Here is a 24,691-nt window from a genome sequence, read left to right as displayed (position 1 = left end):
AATTTTTAGGACATGCCCTTGTATCCTGGTCATCTAAGAAACAAAACTCGGTTGCCCTATCAACAACCGAAGCTGAATACATTGCAGCAAGTGCATGCTGTGCACAAGTTGTATGGATGAAAAACACTTTAGAAGATTACAAAGTGAATCTTAAAGATATTCCCATTAAATGTGATAACACGAGTGCAATATGCTTAACTAAAAATCCTATACAACACTCAAGAACAAAACACATTGATATTAGACATCACTTTATACGAGATCATGTCACTAATCATGATGTAACCATAGAGTTTATTGATACCAAACATCAACTAGCTGATATCTTTACAAAACCACTATGTGAAGAACAATTTGATTACATAAGAAGAGAATTAGGAATGTTGATGTGTCCGAATACTTAAACTAGTTTATTACATGTTGCAAATCATGTGACAAATATTTTTAAACCAAATGCATGTAAGAAGTTCATTTTTCGGTTTGTATGCTAAAAATGGGATGTTCCTGTACACTCTTATGAAAACTCTTTGAAAAATGACTTTCCTCCGTCAAGCAAAAACAATAAAGAGATATATGTGTCATGACTTCCTTTATGTGCTTGATAATGCTATCATGCTTTTTGTTGATGACAAAGGGGGAGAAACATATGAATTGATAAACACTATGTCATAACTGAACTGCCATAATCATGTCTATGTCATAGTTGCAAATACTTGGGTGATGCTATAAACAATGTTATGCCATCCTTGCATCACCAAGAGATATGTGAACATGTGCTATAGTTTGCATCATATCTTGATTTGATATTCTATATTGTGAAGAAAATGCAAACTTGCTAGAAAATCTCAAATGTGTGCATCATGTAAAAAGTCCTTCGTAGCTTTATATGATTACATGATGAACAGTTACAAACACTATCATACAAACTTGATGATGTATGTCATGCCTTGACATCATTCTTGAAGAGATACATCATGATGGGCATCATGATGAGAGCATTGATAAGTTTAACTGATCTAACTTATCAATACGTCACTTGAATTCTTTGGTCTTGAATTCAAGGTTGACTTATCTCAACTATGACATATAGATAGGGGGAGTTAAGGACAACTCCTTTATCAATTGATTGTCATCATCAAAAAGGGGGAGATTGTTGAATCTCGGATTTTGATGATGAAGTCAATTGTCATTTGTTATCTAATCTATGTGTTGAGATAAGTGTGCAGGATTAACTACGATGAGAGTAAGACAAGCAGCAGGTGTTGCGCCGGAGTCAAGATCATGATCACGTTGGGAGTTCGAGAGTTCGACGGAAGTTCGGACGGTCGTCGGAGGTTCAGCGAGAACAGATCCGAGAAGTCCAGAAGCTTGCCAAGCGAAGCTCGTCGGAACTCGCCAAGTGGATCGTCGCAAAGTCCAGGAGTATGCCGGATGTCCGCAGAAGGATCACCGAGGGTTTATCGGATGATCGACGGAAGTTGGTCGGAAACTCGCCGGAAGAAGCGATTGACGCATCGGAGCAAAGCTGCAGAAGTTGTCTTAGAGTTAATCGTAGTTAGCATGATGATTAAGCTTGAAAATGGGAGGTGATCCCATTAGCTTAATCTTGGGGCAATTGGGCCCCTGAAAAGATTCAAATTGGGCCGAATGGAGCGAACCATTCGGACCCTGATTGCACCAGGAGGTGCAACCGCCCCAGCCAGGAGGTGCAACCGCCAGGGCTGTGGGGTTGGGAGGTGCAACCGCCCCATCCAGGAGGTGCAACCGCCCCAGCCAGGAGGTGCAACCGCCAGGGCTGCGAGGCTAGGAGGTGCAACCGCCCCAGCCAAGAGGTGCAACCGCCTAGAGCTCAGTCTTCGAGCTAGACTGGGCGGTGCAACCTCCTCTGTCAAGAGGTAGCACCGCCAGAGCTCAAGTTTCGAGCTCTGCCAGGCGATGCAACCACCGAGCTCAGTCTTCGAGCTCTGGCAGAGAGGTGCATCAGCCTGAGCTCAGTCTCGAGCTCTGCCAGGTGATGCAACCACCGAGCTCAGTCTTCGAGCTCTGGCAGAGAGGTGCATCAGCCTGAGCTCAGTTTCGAGCTCTACCAGGTGATGCAACCACCGAGCTCAGACTTCGAGCTCTGCCAGGTGATGCAACCACCGAGCTCAGTCTTCGAGCTCTGCCAGGTGATGCAACCATCGAGCTCAGTCTTCGAGCTCTGGCAGAGAGGAGCAATCGCCTGAGCTCAGTCTTCGAGCTCTGCCAGGCGATGCCACCTCTCCAGTCAAGAGGTGCAACCGCCTGATCCCAGAATTCTGGGATTTGATCGATTTGATCGTTTTGAGCTCCAAATTTGAACTGGGTTGGGGCCTATAAATACCCCACCCATTCAGCACTGAACAGATACAGACCTACACCGAAATCTTGATCTTTTCTGTGATTCTAAGAGCTCAAAAGTGTTGTAAAGCCTTTAAGTCTCCTCCTTCTGTTCTTCAAGTTTTCAGTTGTAAAGTGAGGAGAGAAAGGTCTGTAAAGGTTGTCTCCTGAGCCTGTCAAAAGGAGAGAAATTGTAAAAGGGCAGTTTGGCCTTCGCCTATTGAAGGAAGGCCCCTAGTTGACGTCGGCAACCTCGTCGGTGGAGGAAGCCAAAAGTGGAGTAGGTCAAGGCTGACCGAACCACTCTAAATCTCTGGTTTGCGTTTATTTTCGAGCACTTTATCACTACTGCAAACCTCCTTCATTACTACTGCTCTTTGCACTTTCACGAACAAGTTCTAAGTGCTGTTCTTCCGAATCTGCATTCAGACGTAAATTCGTATTTTCATACATTACAGTTTACGTTTACGTTTGATTCTGCAGAACTGTCTTTCGTGCTTTTACGAACGAGCTTCTTTGCAGTTTATACTTACATTTTGATCCTATTGATAACTGCAAACTGTCCTCTACAATTTTACGAACGAGTTTCAACATTTAGACGTAAAACTGCATTCAGACGTAAATCGGCTTTCCTCGCTCAATCATCAGATCTCAGTTCACGTTTACGTCTTGATTTCAACTGCATACTGCCTTCTGCGAGTATACAAACAAGTTTCAAAGTTTAGACGTAAATCTGCGTCTAGACGTAAAACTGCGTTTAGACGTAAATCTGCGTTTAGACGTAAATCTGAGTTTAAGACGTAAATCTGAGTTTAGACGTAAATCTGCGTTTAGACGTGAAACTGCGTTTAGACGTAAATCTGCGTTTAGACGTAAATCTGCGTTTAAACGTAAAACTGCGTTTAGACGTAAAACTGCGTTTAGACGTAAATCTGAGTTTAGACGTAAACTGCGCTTAGACGCAAAACTGCGCTTAGACGCAATCTGCGCTTAGACGCAAACTGCACTTAGATACAAACTGAGAATTTGCTTTTGCATCATAATAGTTTTTGAACGAACGCAGCTTTTGGTTTTTAATCGCTGTAAGATTTCCGCTGCACTAATTCACCCCCCCCCCTCTTAGTGCTCTCGATCCTAACAAACATCTCAATAGAAGCAAAAACTTGCTACCTTGCTCATCTCAAAAGAGAAGTAAAGATTGCTAGTTTGCACATTTTAAGAAAAAGCAGAAGTGCTAGCTTTCACATCTTAAAAAAAAAGAAAGTAAAATTGCTAAACTTGCACGTCTCTAAAACTTGCTCAGCTTGAATGTTCTATAGTGAAGTAGAAATTGTATGTTTCAAAAAATATACTAGTTGCACTTTTCTCCTTTTTGTTGATGACAATGAGGGAGAAGGTACGATGATGATTTGAATCATGCATTATATAATGCACTTTGATGTTTTGAAATTATGATTATGTATACAATACTCATGATTTTATTATGATGATGTATATGATGTATTGCCTATGATGTGAATCATGATTAAAATTGCTTTGACTTGAATTCAAGGTTCATTTCAATATGACATATTGATATGGGGAGTTTAGATTAAACTCCATCATCAATTAGTTATCATCATAAAAAAGAGGGAGATTATTGAATCTCGAATTTGGATGATGAAATCAATTGATGAAGTTATGATCTAATTAGTATTTTAATTGACACAGGACTAACCTCAATCAAGGAAAGACAAATTGATTAAAGTAAGAGGAATCAAACGTTGGGCCAGAGTGAACATGTCAGAAGATTGGACGTCGGTCAGAGGATCGCTCGACATGTCGATAGAAGGACTTCATGCCATGAGTTCAGGCATCGGGCCGAAGGATTGGACATTGCGCCAAGGAGATCGGAAGTTGCGAGAGTTAATATGCTGATTGGGCAATATACCGAAGAAGAGGACAATGTGCCGAAGGATCAAACGAAGTACTAGATGAACCAATGACATGTGGACAACATAGGATTCATGCTTAATAGATTACGTCTAGATTGAGTCAGTTTAGAGTCTAATTGAGTCAGTTTTGGGGTATAACGATGCCAATTCAATTATGGGCCAATTAGGCCCGAGTTGTGGCTATTTTGAGCCAAGTGAAGCCCATGTAGCAACCCTTAGCAAGCCCAAGCGGTGGCACCACTAGGACTGGCAGTGGCACCACTTGGGACTCGGCCTCCCAAGTGGTTTGGGCAGTAGTACCGCCCAGACTGGGCGATGGTACCGTCGATAGTTAATGCTGTGAAGCGGTGGTACCACCAGAGCCCAGTCTTCGAGGCTTTGTCAGGCGATAGTACCACCAAGTGTTAGTGTTGCAAGTGGTGGTACCGTCGAGTGCAGGTGGTGGTACCACCTAGCACAAGCGGTGGTACCGCCAGTACCTTGAAATCTCGAGGATTTGAATTTTGGCTCCAATTTTTTAAACCATTTAGGGTCTATAAATACCCCAATCTTTCTTGCTTAAGAAAGCACGAAAGTACAACCAAAACTCTATGATTCTAATATTGCAAACCCTATTAAAAAGTTGAGTTCCCTCCTCCATACGCTTAGAGGATGTTCTAAGGGAGAGTGTGAGGGAATACTTTTAATAGCGGAGTGTAAAGGTTCTCTCCTGAACTTATGAAAAGGAGAAAGAGTTATAAGGGTAGTTGTTCTTCACTCATTGAAAGAAGATCAGTAGTATAAGTCGGTGGCCTCGAGTGAAGAGGAATCGGGAGTGGATGTAGGTCATGACGACCAAACCACTATAAAATTGGTGTGCCTCCCTTTCTATGCTTGTTTACTTATTTTACAATTCCTTTACCTGCTTATTACTACTCTTGCAAATGTTTTAAGTTTAAACGTCTTTTTGATATGGCTTTCTTGAACGGAGATTTTCAAACCGACATGATTTTATGAAAGCACTAATTCTCGCCCCCCCCCCCCCCCTCATAGTGCTGATTTCGGTCCTAACAATGATAACTGTTTTCGATATCTGATATGGCAAAATATGATTGAACTATCAATGAAAGATATGATGCTTCCATATGGTGGCTTGATTACTAGACTGATACATGCACAAGACATAGTCATTCTACCAGATAAAGAAACTATGAAATTAGATAGATTTAATATCATTAATATAAACCTATTAAGAAGATTAAGATGTATAGTAAGAAATAGTGTTTGGACTAGATTACCTAGGAGAACTGATCCTCCCCCACCTGAATTAGAACCAGAAACACTCATATATAGGGGAAGTCAATCTCCTCCTACTAGTCCCTTTGAGGCAACACCTCTAACAGAGCCAACACCTCTAACAGAGCCAACACCCTCCTTATCTGTTGATTCCATAGTGACTCGATTAGATCAAATTGAACTACGTTAAGATTAAATCTTAACTGAGATGTAGCAAATTCATTGACAACTTGACACTTTTAAAATACAATTTAATACTCTGTTTAGGCATTTTGGTTTACCACCACCTGAATTGCTTGTATATTTCTCTTTTCTTTTTATTGATAAAAAAGGGAAAACTCAATAGTACCCTAATGTGTTGTACTCCTTGATATGTTGTACTTCTTATCCTTACACTCTATGATGTACTTTTTGATGTTATGTGCTTTTCAAATATTATGATATACTTCTTGATGATATTACGATGCATGCAATACTCTAAGAATTGTGTATACTAAATCTTCTTAATGCATGAGTTCCTCTTATACCTTTTTCGGATTTCTCAGCTTTTGAAAATTGAGTTTTTCTTTTTAAATCAAGATTGTTTCCTACCATTCATTCTTCTTGAAATGTATAAAAAATAGGGATTTGATTTATGAATTTTTAGTATATACATTTTGATCGTTTATGTGATGAATCATTTCTCTTTCTAATTACGAAAGTAGAAGTTTGATTCATGGATTTCAGTTCTTATAACTTGATTTTCTTATGATGAATGAATTCCTCGCTTCTTCTTCTTTTTATTTTTATGACAAAAGAAAGAAAGAAACTTGTTAGCATCTCAAGAAAAGCAAAAATTATTAGCTTGCATATATCAAGAAGAACTAAAAAGTGCTTGCACATCTAAAGAGAAGTGTTAGCTTGCCTATTTCAAGAAGCAAAAGTGGTTATCTTGCAAAGTTTTTGCTTAACTTCTCATTTCACAAATTTGCTAGCTTGCATAAAATAGTATAAAACTTACTTGTATAGTTCAAATACTTGTTGAATGATTCTCCTTTTTGTTGATGACAACCGGAGAAAAATGATGAATATTTGGAATCATACCAAAATGATGTTGAATTTGGTATCATGCATGAAGTGATAAATGGTTAAAAAAATGCTTTAGTATCATGAATATTATGCCTAAAGTGATGTTAATTTTGATACCATGCATGAAGTGATGAATGCTTTAGTATTATGTAGGTTATGCCCAAAGTGATGTTGATTTGTTATCATGCATGAAATGATGAAATTGTGCATGTTATACTTTAATGACTTGAAACTATGATGATGCACAATGTATAAAATTTTGATATATTGCATTTAATCACTATGATCGAAATTGCTTCACTTGAATTCAAAAGTTATGATTCCTTTTGAATTCAAGTTTGCCTTATCTCAATATGGCATATAGATAGAGGGAGTTAAGGTTAACTCCATCATCAATTGGTTGCCATCATAAAAAAAGGAGAGATTATTGAACCTCAGATTTTGATAATGAAATCAATTGATGAATTAATGATCTAATCCATGTGTTGAGATAAGTGATATAGGACTAGCTACGATCGTGAAAAAGGCAAAACAATTAAAGAAGAATTGAATGTTAGGCCAGAGTAAATGATTGGATATCGGGCTGGATGAATCAAAGGATACACTGAAGGATCATATGATACAATGAAAGTTCATTGGAAGTTCACTGGGAGTTCACTGAAAGTTCGCTGAAAGTTCATTAGAAATTCACCGGGAGTTCGCCAAAAACTCATCGAAAGATTGTCGTGAGTTCGTCGGAAGTTCACTGAGAGTTCAGTTGAATAATTAATGTGACAGGCAACTTATATTACTTGTTTCATAATTATTTTAGTCTTAACTATCATAGTTAGGACTTTAATTTGAGTTAGTTTTGGGAGAAATCCTACTAACTCAATTATGAGCCAACTGGACCCAAAATAAGGTTGAATTAGGCTAGTTGGATGACCCATTCAACCACTTGGAGCCACGTTAAGCGGTGGTACCGCCTAGACTAGGTAGTGGAACCATTTGAGGCTCGACCTCCTAGGTGGTCTAGGTAGTGGTACTATCGATAGTTAATGCTACCAGGTGATGATACTACTTGGTGTCAGTCTACAGGCGGTGGTACTGCCCAATAATGGTGGTGGTACCATCAGTACCCCAGAAACATAGGATGAGACACTTTTTGACTCTATTTTTGAAGTTATTATGACCTATAAATACCTCACTATTTCCTACATGAAAGAGTTACATAAGTGTGAACAAAAGTCTTGAGATTTTGAATTATAAAAGTGTTGAAAAAAAAGTGCTAAGTATCCTTCTCCTCTTTCTTTAGCTTTGTGATTATTTTAAGAGGGGTATGAGGCTTATGTTAGAACCCTTACAGATTCTAAACTTGGGGTTGATCTCTTTAGGGGATCGGCCTCCTTGGAACTCTATAGGGGTTCCTCCCTCCAAGTTGCTGCTCAAAGGCTGCAGAAAAGATTCATCTATTACTTATCAAAAGAGGAGGAATACATGGCTATTTATAGGGTTTCTAAACCCTAACTCCTAATAGGACTCCTACTCAAGACTCCTACTTCTAACCAACTCCTAATAGGACTTCTACTCAAGACTCCTATTCCTTTACAACTCCTAATTCTTCTCTAAGAAACAACCTCCTAACCCTAGCCAGCCTCTTCACCTCTTTAATAGGGGTCGGCTTAGGTAGGTTTTACATGAATATCCCTCTCAATTAGGACTCTCCTAGCTAGAGTCCTAACAGACCCGTCCTCTTCAAATCAGCCTTGTCCTCGAGGCTGACGATTCATGAATTTTGGGAATTTGATCTTCAAGTCATCATAGTTCTCCCAAGTGGCATCTTTTGTTGGTAGGTTCACCCATTGTATTAGCACTTTAGTAGTGGGTTGTCATCGTTGAGTCACGATCCGTCGATCAATAATGGCACTTGGCTGGGTCTGGAGTTCTCCTTGGATAGTCATATTTGGTGGGTGGCTTTGGGTTGTCTCCAAGCACCTATTTACAACTTTTGTCTGGCCATTGATTTGTGGGTGATATGTCGTACTCCTTTTCAATTTAGTACCCTGCATATGGAATAACTTTGTCCAAAATCTACTCGTGAAGATGCAAGTAGAATTTATCATAAGCACAATGCATCCCTTATAGTGTAATTCTTTTGAGTCCCAATTGTAATGAGCCACGGAGCTTGGTGCTTCCTCCAATTGTTTTTTAATCTTACTAGTCTCTGAATCTTCCTGTCATTCCATCTTAATATCCTCAAGAAAGTCATTGGTCGGAAGTGAAACGGTCGAAACTTTAGCTTGCTCGGGTAGCTGCAAAAGTGCATTTGCAAGAACATTCTCTTTCCCATTTTTGTAAGTTATTTCATAATCAAATCCAAGTTTTGTTACTCATTTTTGCTGCTCAGGGGATGATATCTTTCGCTCCAAAAAGTACTTGAGGCTTTTATGGTCGGTTTTAATTTGAAATCGTTGACCAATCAAGTAGGGTCTCCACCTCGTTGCTGCGTGCACAATGGCGAGCATCTCCTTATCATATATTGACTTATTTTGATGGGAGGGAGATAATGTCTTGCTAGTGTATGCAAATGGTCGACCATCTTGCATAAGAATGACTCCAATTCTGACTCCAGATACGTCGGCCTCAATAATGAAGGGTCGGTTGAAATCTGGTAGTGTTAGCACCGGCGTCATCATCATGGTTGCCTTAAGTTTGTCGAAGGTAGCGGAAGCTCTGTCCAACCATTGGAAGATATATTTTTCCAGTAAGAAAGTAAGTGGTGCATTGATCTTTCTATAGTTTTTCACAAACTTACGGTAGTAGCCTGTTAAACCTAGAAAGCCATGTAGCAATTTTATGTTCCTCGGGGTAGGCCAGTTTTGCATTACTTCAATTTTGAAGGGGTCCACCGTCACACCTTCCTCTGATATGATATGCCCAAGATATTCCACCTTCTATTGCAGAAAGCAAAAATTCATAGTGGTTGTTGTGTGTTCAAAAGGTGGTTTTCAGTATGTCTTCTTCGCACACTCATATTTGATGATACCCGGATCAAAGGTCCAGCTTTGTGAAGATTTGTGCTCCCTTTCATCTAGTAATTCATCTGCTATTGGAATAAGGTATTTGTCCTTGATAGTTATGCCATTGAGAGCTCGGTAATCAACGCATATTCACCATGTTTCGTCCTTCTTGCGTATAAGTAGCACCGGTGAAGAGTAGAGGTTGCAACTTGGCCGAAAAACTCCTATTTCAAGCATCTCTTTTATAATTCTTTCTATTTCATCCTTCTGGAGATGTAGATATTGATATGGCCGAGTATTTGCTAGAGGTTTGCATGAAAGAATCGTTATATAATGATCATGCCGACGGGTAAGTGGTAGGTTGTATGGTTCATCAAATATATCTGAAAATTCAGCAAGCAAAGGAAGTAGGTTTGGATCTTCAAATTCTATTGGCTCTCCCTTAGTTTGCTGCTCAAGTTGTACAAAAAATCTGTTGCATGCTTTATGCAAAACCTTCTCCATTTGTTGTGTGCAAATCGTCGTTACGTCTCCCCCACGTTTCCCGTTCAGTATCACCTGTTTCTCCTTACTATAAAATTTCATAATTAGTTGCATAAAATTCCAAAAAATATCACCTAATATTGTCAACCATTTAATTATTAGCATGGCCTCATGATCATCAAGAGGGAGAAGGAAGACATATGCAATTATCTCTTGGTAAGGACTCATGATCAGCAACAGTTTCACTTGCGGGCGCCTACGATCATACTTCAAAATCCATCCATCGGCGACCTTAAAATCAAACATGTTGTAATTCTCAATAGGTAAGGCCATCTGGATAGTAACTTTACTGTTTAGAAAGTTATTAGTACTGCCTGTGTCGATGAGAACAGTGATCGGTTGTTGTTTGAGAAGGCCTCCAACTTTCATCGTTTGCGGGTTTGAGTAGCCGGCTAGTGTATGTACCGTAACTTCGGTCGGTTGTGGCTCTTCTTCTGCATCTTCTTCTTCATGTTCAAGGCTCTCTTCTGGATGTTCAATGACCTCTTCTTCTATTGGTTCAATAATAAGAAGTCTCCCTTTACTACAGCGATGCTCATGGCTCCACGGCTCATCACAATACCAACATAACCCCAAACCGTTTCACTTGCGGGCGCCTACGATCATACTTCAAAATCCATCCATCGACGACCTTAACATCAAACCTGTTGCAATTCTCAATAGGTAAGGCCATCTGGATAGTAACTTTACTGTTTAGAAAGTTATTAGTACTGCCTGTGTCGATGAGAACAGTGATCGGTTGTTGTTTGAGAAGGCCTCCAACTTTCATCGTTTGCGGGTTTGAGTAGCCGGCTAGTGTATGTACCGTAACTTCGGTCGGTTGTGGCTCTTCTTCTGCATCTTCTTCTTTATGTTCAAGGCTCTCTTCTGGATGTTCAATGACCTCTTCTTCTATTGGTTCAATAATAAGAAGTCTCCCTTTACTACAGCGATGCTCATAGCTCCACGGCTCGTCACAATGCCAACATAACCCCTTCGCATATCGCTCCCGAAGCTCTTCTCTTATTAACCTCTTTGGTGTAGGGACTTGGTCGATAGTAGGGGGGGTTGAGGGCTTCAATATTACTGGTTGAGGAGCGACCCTAGTCCTTTGAGCTTCATGGTTCAATTGCTCCTCTTGATGTCGTGCGAAAGAGATGGCTGACATAAGCATTATATGGTTGTCGCGCTTTAACTTCTCCTCGAATCTCCGGCTTCAAGCCCTCAATGAAGGTCCTCAATAGTTGTTTTTGAGACCAATCATGAATTTGATTATATAACCTTTCAAACCTGGTTTGGTACTCCTGAATGGTAGAGGTTTGTCGGATCTTTGCTAGTTGTCCGTCAATATTCTCGTAATCGGTTGGTTTGAAGCGGATCAGCAGTCCTTCTTTGAATTATCGCCATGAAAGGACTCCATAAGTATGTTCAAACCAGTCAAACCACTGTATAGCATCCTCTTCAAGATGTATAGCTGCAATTTTCACCATAGATGCATCCGCGGTTTTATGGTACCGAAAATATCGCTCCGCGTGCGAGATCCAACCAATCGGGTCTCCTTCTTCCCATCTAGGGAAGTCTACTCTCATGCATGGATAGTTGGGGTTGGTATAGAGCTTCCCCTCTCTTGGAAGTCATATCTTTGGGCTTGGTGCAATTGGGCAAAGCTCTCTCCTTGATGTGATTTCTTTGGGCTTAGTGGTCGGCCCAATCTGAGTTCGGTAAAGAGCGTTCGAATCTTATCCTCCATTCGCGCCTCGAAGGCTTCGAATTTAGCATTGATTATCTCCTCAGATGCCATAGTATATGCCACCAAATCTGTGATATTAAGATCTCTCTTTTGTTGTCGGGTTAAAGGCATATATTGGTTGAGAGAGGTGATGGTCGAAAGGGTTGGTAGATTGGTGGATGTAGGTTACGGTTTAGGCTTGTTTTGTGGCTATTTTGGGTGTAATTTTAGGGTGTCGTTTGGTGGAGTTTTAGAGTTGTAGATGAAAGTTTTGGATCTGTGGTAGATGATAGCAAAGGTTTGATAGAAATCAGTGGAAGTGGCAGCAAGTATGTGCTGTCTTGTGAGAGTAGAATTGTCGTTGAAGAAACAACGGTTTCTTGACGTAATTTCCACTAAAAACTTGAGAGAATTGAGGAGGAAATTGATAACAAATCACAGTTTATATGATATCAAGGATATCTAATTTAATCAATAAAATTTTGGTAGTATAACAGCAAGAAAATTGGTGCAAGTTGCAATTGCAGAATTCTTGTCGAAAAATTTCAGCGGGTTACGACGAAAATTTGCAGCAACACAAAATCATTTTTAGAGATGAATTTCTTAATAGATCAATCTTAGATGGAAGCCAAGATAATCTATGAAGTGTATAAGAAATTTCATTCAAAAAAGATTGCAAATAGATAGGTTAAGGCAACAATATGCGGCTGAAATTTTCTACAGCACAGATTTTTAAGCATAGCAGATTGGATGTAAAAGATCAATGGTTTATATTGAGAATTTTTTGATGAAACGAAAGGGAAATCCACTGTTAGGAAGTGTCAAAGCTAACATAAAAATTTCGTAGTGATTTGGATAGAAACAATATAGTATCAAGATCAAACAAATAGTGCTATGCGGCTAAAATTTTACAGTGAAGATTTTCAAGTATAGCAGATTAGACGTAAAATATCAATAGTTTATATTGAGAAATTTTTGACAAAACCAAAGGAAATCTGCTGTTAGGAAATGTCAAAGATGTCACAAAAATTTTGTAGAGATTTGGATAGAAAAAACACAGTAGCAAAATCAAACAGACGGTGCTATACGGTTGGAATTCTGCAATGTATCTTTTGTCGTAGAGATGAAAACTTTACGATGAAAAGTTTATGCAGCAATATAGGAATAATTTTTTTATGATTTTTAAATAAGGATAACTAAATTGCAGTAGCAGTAAAAGGTAGAAAACCAGAACCTATGACAATTCACGGGGAGATCAAAGGATGATCCGTGGTGGTGGAGATGACGACGGAATTTGGCAACGATCTCTTAAGCAATTGTGGGAATTGCTTTGGGCGGTTGTGGAGGGTTGATGGATGGCTGTGGAAGTGCAACGAGATGCCAAGAATGCTGCTCTGATATCAGGTGTTAGAACCCTTACAGATTCTAAACTTGGGGTTGATCTCTTTAGAGGAATGGCCTCCTTGGAACTCTATAGGGGTTCCTCCCTCCAAGTTGCTACTCAAAGGCTGTAGAAAAGATTCATCTATTGCTTATCAAAAGAGGAGGAATACATGGCTATTTATAGGGTTTCTAAACCCTAACTCCTAATAGGACTCCTACTCAAGACTACTTTTAACCAACTCCTAATAGGACTTCTACTCAAGACTCATATTTCTTTACAACTCCTAATTCTTCTATAAGAAACAATCTCCTAACCCTAGCCAGCCTCTTCACCTCTTTAATAGGGGTCGGCTTAGATAGGTTTTACATGAATGTCCCTCTCAATTAGGACTCTCCTAGCTAGAGTCCTGACAGCTTATAAAGGTTATCTCCTAAACGTATGAAAAAGAGAAAGAGTTGTAAGAGGGTAGTTGATCTTCGCCCATTGAAGGAAGACCGTTAGTGGACGTCGATGGCCTCAACGGAGAAGGAATCAAGAGTGGACGTAAGTCACAATGACCGAACCATTATAAATCTGATTTGCACTTTCTTTCTACATTTTATTACTATTACATTCTGAGTTAATTACTTAGTTCATTTACTCTAAGTCAATCATACTTTCATTATCGTTTTCATCGAAAGAATATTTTTAAAAATTAATATTTTTATCGAAATATTAATTTATCCTTCTTTTAGTACCGACTTGATCATAATATTAAATGTTAGAAAAGTTACATATATTTAAAGCCCTGTGTCAAAGAATGTGAATAGCTTGTGTCCAAAATCCTAAAATCTCCCACCAATAGTTGAATCAAAACCCATAGGAAGCTTTTGCTTTTGCTTTTGCTTTTGCTTTTGCTTGGTTGCCTTCCTTATCCAGTCTCACGTTCAAACATGCCTCATCTTTGTCATCTTTTTGCAAGTGTGCACTCAACTTTTGTTTTTGTTCGCTTCACACATCCTTCATGTCCATCTCAAGTTCAATCAGCCTGTCCAAAATATATTTTTCACATATGTTGATAAATTGGTTGACCAAAGTCTTGCTTCTATGACCTAATCGATTTTTGATAAACCCATATTCCCAAGAAAATGATAAATTGGTGATATTGTTGATTCAGACCTTAATCACTCAAATCATAGAGGACCAACCTTCATCTTTTTTTTCACAAGACCATATTCCTGTAATCAAGTTACTTTGATTTTTTATTTGTGAAATGTTTATTTGGATTTACTTAAAAATTGTACTTTATCATGAAACTTCTGTCTTTATATACACACAAAATTCATCAAAAGAGGTTTTATTTAATTTATTATTCATTAAAGATAAAAATAAATAATTATAAAATTACGATCAAATGAGCCATTAATTCTTGATAAAAGGATAAAAGAATTATTTCCGCGTTATAATTCCGTAACAGTCCGTTTTAATGTTACATAACGGTTTCGTTGGATGCCTTTTCATTTAACGGGTTCTTTACAACGTAGCGTTGATTGGGACGCTCAGTGCGCTGTGAGCGTGTCGTTTACGCGGCGAGCCAAACATCGAACATGTGGCGCCCATTCCTCCGCGGCGAGGGCGTGGCACCGGTGCAATCCGTCCCCTCACCTTCTCCTTCCCGACTCCACCTTCAATGTAAATCGTTTGTCGTCGTCAACGCTTCCTCCTTTAATCCACCGCTCGCACGAACCAACTTTGCTGTATCTGCAGGTCGAGCTTCTGGTGGTGACCGGTGGGCAGCCATGAAGTCCCTCCGCCTCGTCCTTCCCCGTTCCCAAGTCTCTGTGCCACGTGGAATATACAGCAGGCCGACGGTCGGCCATGGAGTGCTCGGAATCCTCTCTGCGGGGCCGAGGCTTGCCTCCTTCGCACCCGTGAAAGCGAGCTCCGGCGCGGCCGAGACTACCTCGGTTTCGTATTCTACCATTGTTCCTGGTTCCGAGGCCAAACCGGGCCTCCGGAGGGATGCCGTGCTCGATTCATCAGGAGACGCTAACGACATGGAAGAGAAGATCGAAAAGGCGAGCGCTTTCTCCTTTTTGGCTCGACGTCGCTAAACGATTTTGGAATAGGAAGTGTTCATCAGTCGATAAGAATTTTTGTGTTGCAGGTGATATATAGGTGCCGGTTTTTCACGTTTCTCGCGGTGGCTGGTTCTCTGATGGGTTCCGTAATCTGCTTTCTCAAGGTATGATCGCACTTGGTAGACTATTTCTTCGTCCTGTGGTAGTTCTTTAAATTGCATGAGAGGTGTTCGTTTTAAGGTCATCAATAACTCTGGTTAATTAGTGGCGAGAAAGATACAGGAGCAGGCATGGAGTAGAAGGTGTAAACTAGGCCATGCTATAATTAACCATACTCAATGCTACGAAGAAATGAAAACTAACGTGTGTGATTTTTAGCCCCAAGAAAGGTACCTCCAAATTATATAAATATTGATTTTTGATCCTCTTTTTGCAGCTGTGAATTGAATATTTTTCTGGCTTTAATTTGACTACTAATTTATATCATGTATTCCATTAATCAAATTTTTTTCTTTACTATGTTCAGGTGGCTTTAGTTGTGGGGTTTCTTATGTAATACTCGCTATGCAAATTATCATGGAGTTCTACAATGAACTGATGAACATTGCACATTTTATTTACCAATACAATGCCATGGCCAATTGGCAATCTTTAGTTTGTCAAAAAAATTGTAGGTGTTTTTTCTGTTGTAGAGACATTGACTCATCTTCTGTAGAGATCAGCTATGATAAGGCCAATAGATTAGTTTCTACATTTCGTTTGGGAAATGGAGACCATTTCTTTTGTTATATTTAAATAGTTCATGTGGGGGTAGTTCAGTTTGGATATACTTAATTGGAAATCATTTTTCTGTCTTTTCATTGTTCTAGCTGGTGTTGAACTTGTTATTAACTAAAAAAGGCAATCTAGATTCTAATTCCAGAGGTCCCTGGTGCTGCAATGTCTGAGAAGGTTCGAACCTATACAAGGTTAACCTTGCATGAAGAGATTTATGACTTGGACCTTTAGCATCCATGTTATTGCAGTCGAACTTTACCATGGCTCCAAGTCTTTGAAGTTTATATTTATTATACTAATATCAACTTTTCTTCACTGTGTTACTTTCTTTCTTAACCCATTCTTTATGATCACATTCACATAGTTATTCTAATTATGTTTGTACAGCTTTCAAGCAGTAGCGTATGTTATTATGTGCTTTGACCAAATGGTCAAAGCAATAAAACTAGAATTATGATATTTACCATTTAGCTCTCCTGAATCCCTGTGATCAACTTGTTTGGTTGTTGATCATCTTGATCTGTTACTGGTGTATCCGAACTATAATATTAATTAATAAAACATTTATGTTTTGCTGTTAATTTGAAACAAAGGTATGTTGGTCCATCAAGATTCCAATGGATGTACAATAAATGACCAAAATATGGGCAGTACATGGCTAACTAAAATTGGTTTTCAGTTGCATGGAGCTGTATTCACTTGCAAGATAATTTGCAGAAGTTATAACTTACCATTTTTATTCTCCACGAACAGTTTCTTACACACTTAAAACAGTCCGCTAAAGTTAACCAGACCAAGTGCTTGTGCAGGGTTGCACATATGTGATAGATTCATTCAGAGAATATTTTTTGAGTGGTGGGAAAGTAATTCTGATGTTGATCGAAGCCATTGGTAAGCCAATGTATATTTCAAATTTGTATACTTTGAAATAGACAGGAATTGCTTCACACACTACATAAAAGGATATTATCAAATTACCATTCTTTGTTTATTGATTATAAACATTATTGTGCAACTGGCTATAGACAACTTTGAATTCTTTTAAGATTTTTCCCTTCATTATTCTAAATTATGTGGTGGGTGTTAATTTTTGTTATTGTCTAGTCATTAACAAGTTAACTTTCTGGTGTAAAGTGTGCATTAAAATGTGTCATTGTCCTTGACAAGTTAACCTCTGGGCTGCTTATGATCAATATCTCTCTTAGATTATCTCCTAGAACACATTATCTGAAATATGTTATTGGACATAGTGATGCTGATCAACTAGTGCTGAAATAAGCAGGCCTGAGTTTACATTATCTTCTCCTGTAACACCGACATCTTTAACACTTCATATCTTGTAGAGCAGACATCTCAGTTGTGCATATTCCAAACGAAGCATGGTATCTCTGTATCACAGTTCTTCTGGACAGTCACTCATAGCAGTTTGCTCATTCTTTCCTGGGTTCACTTTTTTCCTTTCATTTAATGTTACTTGAATTTTCCATTCTTCCTAAATATCAGTTTGTTGTCTAAACACACCCTGCTCTGTCACAGAACATGGATATCTTTGAGTTTTAAGTTGGAAAATCTAAAATGGCCTATTGTTATCTCCCCGAACACATTTTTTGAACATGTAATTGGACATAGCCTGCCAATCAACTGATGCTGAAAACATTCTTAAGATTTGCTTAGTCATTTCTTCATTCACATGCCAGAAACTAATACAGCTGCGGATTACTTGGTAGTTGAAGGCTCATCTGAGAAACTGATGTCATTGCAGATGGCACTAGTCTATCACTAACCTTCATGTTGTTCCACTTCAGATATCTATCTTATTGGAACTGTGATGCTCGTCTTTGGAATGGGTCTCTATGAACTCTTCATCAGTAATCTTGACATTGCAAAGATGTCATCCTATGGATCAAGCCTTCTTGGGTTATTCAAACTTCTGGTTTATCCCGTTACTCAGTCATAGTTTAGATTTTAGATTTCAGAACAAGTTGCTAAATATTATTACATTAGTTTCTGAACCATTCCGGCTTTAATATGTTTAGGAACGACCAAGGTGGTTAGACATACAGTCCGTCAATGAATTAAAGACCAAGCTGGGGCACGTCATAGTGATGGTACTATTGGTTGGGATGTTCGAGAAGAGCAAGAAGGTGACAATATCTTCTACAGCTGATTTGTTATGCTTTGCGGCATCTATTCTCCTCTCCTCAAGTTGCCTTTATCTTCTATCAAAGCTTCACACCACCAAAGGAAGTATGCATGCCTGAGATGACAATTTGAGATGTATTCGATTGTCTTGATCTGTAAGACCAACATATCGTTCACAGTTATTCTATTGTTCATGAGACAACTCAGATGCGCTGTCTCATTAAGTGGAAGAAGAAATAAACGAGTCAAATGTGCTAGGTACTGGGTTTTAAAGATTATAGACGAATTATTTTACAGAGATGTATTTTATCTGAAAACAGAATTTATGCTTTTCATGAATGAGTTAGAATCCTTCATACAAATTGTAATTATTTTCTTCTGTGAACTATGACTAGATTTCTTTCTGTTTATGTTAACACTAACATCACCGTTAGGACAAGATGCTGAAATACTGATCAACCTTCAGGCTTTGTTGGCAGTTATTGTCCCATCTAAACCAATTTGTGCATGGGAGCTGAACCAGCAAAACAAAAATAAAAAACAAAAAAGAAGAAGGAACAGTAGCCAATTGAGAAACTAATTGTATCTATCACTTGGCAAACTTGTTGATCAGCCATGGGTTATGAATGGATAATTACATTGCTTAACAGAGATCAAAATGACACTTGTAAGCACTTTGAACCTATCCAAATTTGACTAGTCCTTATGAGTTAGTTATGATAAACGGAAAACTTTGAATCATGAGCTTTGTAAAAGCTGCATGATGGAAATCATCAACTTAGCAACCATACACCCCGATAGCTAAAGAGTTATGATACAAATGAAATATAAATTGACCCTCTCCAACGAATTGAAACAAGATGGATCGTTCAAGATTGAAGTTAGGGAAACTATTCTAATCACTTTATCAATGAAAATTTGATGAAGTAATTAGAATAGCACTTTGATTCCCTTAAAACGCTATAAACTAAGAAGCTTGATAAGTTAATAAGTTTTAAAGTTTATGCAAGAACTTAAAAACAAAACACTTACCGGTGTTGAAAGTTGAATATACTTCTGAATTGTCCTCCTTACAAAGGGAGTCAGCTTTATTTATAAAGTACAAAGGCCAAGTACAAAGGGAATGAATCTATTAAATACACTAAATAATATTCATATTCCTAATGCATGAATGTAGATTACTCATGAATCTGTCTTGAATTGATTTGAATGATTATTCATGAATAAGCCCATCATTCCTAATATGGTCTAATATGACTGAATGACTTTTATTCTTCAAAATGAGTTAAAAATATATTTTTCTCTCAAGATTGGACTTTCTCTTCGTGATGTGGATTTATTTGAATCAAGTTAACCATTTTAGGCTCTTCTTGTATCCATAGAACCTTAATCATGTTTTGACCAGCTTGCTCCTTCTAAATGCGAAGACTTCCACTAAACAAGTTAAGGCTTCTTTCATCCTTTTAGCTTTAACTCTTGTCATTGGTTCTCCATAAATAGTTAAAGGATCCTTAGCATAATTATAATCAACTTGCTCATTCATATCATTCCCCTTTCCTCGAAATGATTCGTCCTCGAATCAGCACCTTCATCACCTCCGTTTGTCCATCTGTTTGTGGATGACAAGTGGTTGAATACAATAGCCTTGTACCCAACTTGCTCCAAAGTATTTTCCAAAAGTGGCTAAGAAACTTCACACCTCTATCATTCACAATTGTATTTGGAATGCCATGTAATCTTACAACTTCTTTGAAGAATAGCCCCACAACATGTGTTGCATCATCTGTTTTGTGGCAAGGAATGAAATGTGTCGTCTTGCTAAACCTGTCAACAACAACAAAAATAGAATCTCTCCCTCCTTTTGACCTTGGTAAACCTAAGACAAAGTCCATGGATATATCAACCCAAGGTTCACTAGTTATAGGAAGAGGAGTATATGAGGCATTACTTTAGATTTAGCTTGTTTACAAGTAATGCATTTCTCACATAATCTCTCAACATCTCTTTTCATGTGCGGGCAAAAGAAATGATCACTTGACACATCTAAAGTTTTTCTAACCCCAAAATGCCTCATTAAACCTCCACTATGTGCCTCTCTCACAAGTGATTCTCTCGTTGAACATTGAGGAACACAACTTATTTTCTTTGAAAAGAAAACCATCATGCTTGAAAAACTTGTCAAAACCCCATTTCTCACATGCCCACAAACATTAGCAAAATCATAAGCAGAATTGTATAAATTTTTAATGTATTCAAAACCCAATAATTTTGCATCAAGTTGAGAAATTAGAACATACCTTCTAGAAAGAGAATCGACAACCACATTTTCCATACCTTGTTTGTACTTGATGATGTATGGAAAGGATTCGATAAACTCTACCCATTTTGCATGCCTACGGTTTAACTTCCCTTGTCCTTTGAGATATTTCAAGGACTCATGATCGGTGTGTATAATAAATTTCTTATACCAAAGATAGTGCTATCAAGTCTCTAACACTCTTACCAAAGCGTAAAACTCCTTATCATATGTCGGGTAGTTAAGACTTGCTCCACTTACCTTCTCACTAAAGAACGTAATGAGTCTGCCTTCTTGCATTAAGACTCCTCCAATTCCTATTCCACTCGCATCACACTCAATCTCAAAAGTTTTAGCAAAGTTCGGTAAAGCAAGCAAAGGTGCTGAATTAAGTTTGTTTTTAAGCAAGTTAAAAGCATCATCTTGTTTTTCACCCATCTAAATATCATATTCTTTTTTATGCATTCAGTTAATGGTGCAGCAATTGTAAAAAAATCCTTAATGAATCTTCTATAAAAGCTAGTAAGACCATGAAAACTTCTAACATCACTAACACTAGTAGGTTTTGGTCATTCCCTAATTACTTTCACTTTTTCTTTATCAACATGTATTCCTTTACCATTAACATCATATCCAAGAAAAATAATTTCATTAGTGCAAAAAGTGCATTTCTTTATATTAGCATATAACCTTTTTTTTCTAAGCACGTCAAAAATAACTTTTAAATGTGTTATATGCTTATTTAAACTTTGTTATATACAAGTATATCATCAAAATAAACAACTATAAACTTTCCAATGTAAGCACGTAAAATATGATTCATCAATCTCATGAAAGTACTAGGTGCGTTAGTTAGGCCAAAAGGCATTACCAACCATTCGTATAAACCATATTTAGTTTTGAAAGTGGTTTTCCATTTATCACCCTCATGCATTCTTATTTGATGATATCCAGATTTTAAATTAATTTTTGAAAACACACAAGAACCATGCAATTCATCCAACATATCATCTAGCCTAGGAATAGGATGTCTATACTTTACCGTGATTTTGTTGATGGCTCGGCAATCAACACACATTCTCCAAGATCCATCCTTCTTAGGCACTAATAGAACAGAACGACACATGGACTCATGCTTTCTCGCACATACCCCTTTTTCATAAACTCACTTACTTGCTTTCGAATTTCTTTGGTCTCTTCGGGGTTGCATCTATATGCTGGATTATTTGGTATGCTTGCATCTGGAATGAAATCAATTTGATGCTCAATTCCTCTAATTGGTGGCAAACCATTAGGAACTTCTTTGGGAAAGAGATCCTCATTTTCCTGCAAAAGATCAACAGTAACACTAGGCAAACTCTTATCAATTTTGTTAGAAGCAATCAAAACATCCTTGTACAAAAGTACAAGTAAGGGCTACCTCATGGCTAAGGCTTTCTTTACATCACTCATTTTGGCATAAACACTCATTTTTCTTTCAATCAAGTTTTCCTTGTTTTCTCTCCCCTTGTGTTTGCCAGTACTCTCATTTTTACCACTCAACTCACCATTTTCTTTTTTTTTTCTCTTTCTTGTTCCCTCCCTAAACTTATAGTTAATAAAGACTCAAGCTCCTCATATTGTTGTTTTATACGCATTTGGTCTTCAAAAATTATTTTTGGAGGCAAAGGTCCAAGCTGATATTTCTGTCCATCCATGATCAAAGAATAATGGTTCTTGAACCCATCATGTATTACCCTTTGATCATATTACCAAGGTCTCCCCAATAACATATGACCAGCATATATAGGTACCACATCACACCAAACTTCATCCTTATATCTACCAATTAAAAAAAAAACTAACACTTGCCGATTTACCTTTACTACACCACTATCATTCAACCATTGTAACTTGTAAGGTTTTGGATGCTTGATAGTAGGTAATTTCAGTTTCTCCATGAGCAAGGTGCTTGCCACATTTGTACAACTTCCACTATCAATAATCACATTACACAACTTGTTAGCAATCAAATAATGAGTATGAAACAGAGTTTCATGTTGTTCACCATGTTCATCATTTTTATTTTGCAAACTAAGTGTGCGTTGAACAACTAGATTTTCACCTTTAGCATACTCTATATCACTAGCATCCTCTAGAATGTCATCATCATCCTCTCTCTCACTTTCAGACTCCACAATTCCATCCCTCATGATCATAACTCTCTTATTAGAACATTCGCGTGCCACATGTCCATGCCCAAGGCACTTAAAACACTTAATACCTCTAGTTTGATTAGGTAGATTCTCACCTTTACCCTTGCTGCCTGATTCATTCCTGCCTTTAGTTTCATCAATTTTAGGCTTAACAATGGGTTTATCATCCTTTTTACTCCAATTCGGTTTCCAAAAAGAATAAGAACTTGAATAAGGTTTTGTATCATACCTTGTGCCTTTTCTTTTGAGTTGTCTCTCAATTTTCACGGCCACATTCACCATGTCCTCAATCTCCACATAATGTTGCAACTCTACAAGATCAGCAATGTTCTTATTTAATCCACTCAGGAATCGAGCCATGGTGGCCTCACGGTCTTCCTCCACATTAGCCCTTATCATGGCTATCTCTATCTCCTTGTGATACTCATTAACACTCATGGAACCTTGTGTTAAGGTTTACAACCATTGATGCAAATCCCTATAGTAATAGCTAGGGACAAATCTCCTCTTCATGATTTGTTTCATCTCCAACCAAGTCTCCACGGGTCTTTCACCATTTCTACGCTTGTCTTTACACAATTGATCCCACCAAACAATAGCATAATCAAAAAATTCAATAGCGGCTAATTTTACCATTTTCTCTTCGGAGTAGTTGTGACATTCGAAGATCATCTCCACTTTTTGTTCCCACTCCAAATAAGCATCTGGATTATTCTTCCCTTGAAAAGAAGGAATTTTTATTTTGATACTGCCTATATTTTTGTCCACACCATCAAAACATCCTCTCCTAGTTTATCTCCTAGGATTAACATATTGACCAATTAGAGTAACTTGGTCATCATCCACATCATCACTACCATCATATTCATCATTGACAAAGGTTGGTTGTCTCCCATGTCATGGTTCACCTTACAATCGATTAATTGCCTCATCATGCCTTTCTAGATGATCTCTTACATCTCCCATCACTTTGAACATACGTTCAAATTGTTGTTGCATTGCTTGAACTAAAATATCATTTGATGAAGAACTCGCTTCTTTCTCTTTAGACATGTATACAACCTGAAAAACAAAGTTTGAACAACCTCACCAACACTCCCTCACGTGTTTTGCTCTAGATTTGATTCACTTCACTCGTGTTTCACATAATTTTTGGCTTTTCTCGATACTGATCTCACCACTCTTGCCTTTTACCTTTCTTGTTTTGTTATTTGAGTTCTTAGATCAACTAAGATACCTAAACAAACAATTCAGATTATGACAATTCAAAAATAGTGAAAGTGGGTAGGTTTAAAAGCAAACAAAAGATAGACCAATTTAAAGGTGTGTGTAATGCACTTTAATCATAAGCAAATACTATAATTCGAATATCAATTGAACAAAGGATTTTTTTTTTTTTTTTGGAATGAAGAAAACCAAAACATGACTTCAAATTAACAAAGATAGAATTATGTAATTTGCAAGAAATCCTTGAATCCATAAATTTTTTTTTTATAATTCTGATCTCTTTTTTTTTTTACCTTTGATTTTCTCTCTTTTTTTTTACTTCTTGATCTTCTTTTTTTTTTATACTATAAAGTACGGAATTACAAAGAAGAATAGTAATAACACAAGAAGCACAACAATGAAGATGATGGAAGAACAATGATTATAGATATTGTGCAAAAAGAAGAAGACAAAGAAGAGAAAAGGAAAATCTAAAAGATAGCAAATAAATGGATATGCAAACCTTTGAGCCGAGCTCTGATACCAAATAATGGAAATCATCAACTTAGCAACCATATACCACAATAGCTAAAGAGTTATGATACATATGAAATGCAAATTTACCCCCTCCAACGAATTGAAATAAGACATATCGTTCAAGATTGAAGTTAGGGAAACTCTTCTAGTCACTTTATCAATGAAAATTTGATGAAGTAATTATAATATCACTTTGATTCCCTTAAAAC

General features: G+C 37.8%; 1 protein-coding gene and 1 pseudogene across 1 annotated transcript; one reads left to right on the top strand and one right to left on the bottom strand.

Moving 5' to 3' along the window:
• The first annotated feature begins 14,810 nt into the window (after nucleotides 1–14,810).
• On the top strand, nucleotides 14,811–18,610 carry LOC103992068 (uncharacterized). Its single transcript, XM_009411649.3, has 6 exons — nucleotides 14,811–14,940; nucleotides 15,016–15,326; nucleotides 15,416–15,493; nucleotides 16,916–16,997; nucleotides 17,912–18,039; nucleotides 18,143–18,610. The coding sequence occupies exons 1-6, from the start codon at nucleotides 14,856–14,858 to the stop codon at nucleotides 18,365–18,367; spliced, it is 909 nt and encodes a 302-aa protein (XP_009409924.2). The 5' UTR covers nucleotides 14,811–14,855; the 3' UTR covers nucleotides 18,368–18,610.
• A 1,182-nt stretch (nucleotides 18,611–19,792) lies between these two features.
• Nucleotides 19,793–23,411, bottom strand: LOC135642896 (uncharacterized; annotated as a pseudogene).
• Between the last annotated feature and the right edge of the window lie 1,280 nt (nucleotides 23,412–24,691).

The sequence above is a fragment of the Musa acuminata genome, chromosome BXJ3-7 (assembly GCF_036884655.1).
Source record: "Musa acuminata AAA Group cultivar baxijiao chromosome BXJ3-7, Cavendish_Baxijiao_AAA, whole genome shotgun sequence".
Classification (NCBI taxonomy): domain Eukaryota; kingdom Viridiplantae; phylum Streptophyta; class Magnoliopsida; order Zingiberales; family Musaceae; genus Musa; species Musa acuminata.
The sequence above is the reverse complement of the archived record's forward strand: the minus strand, read 5'-3'. Positions and strand labels throughout refer to the sequence as shown.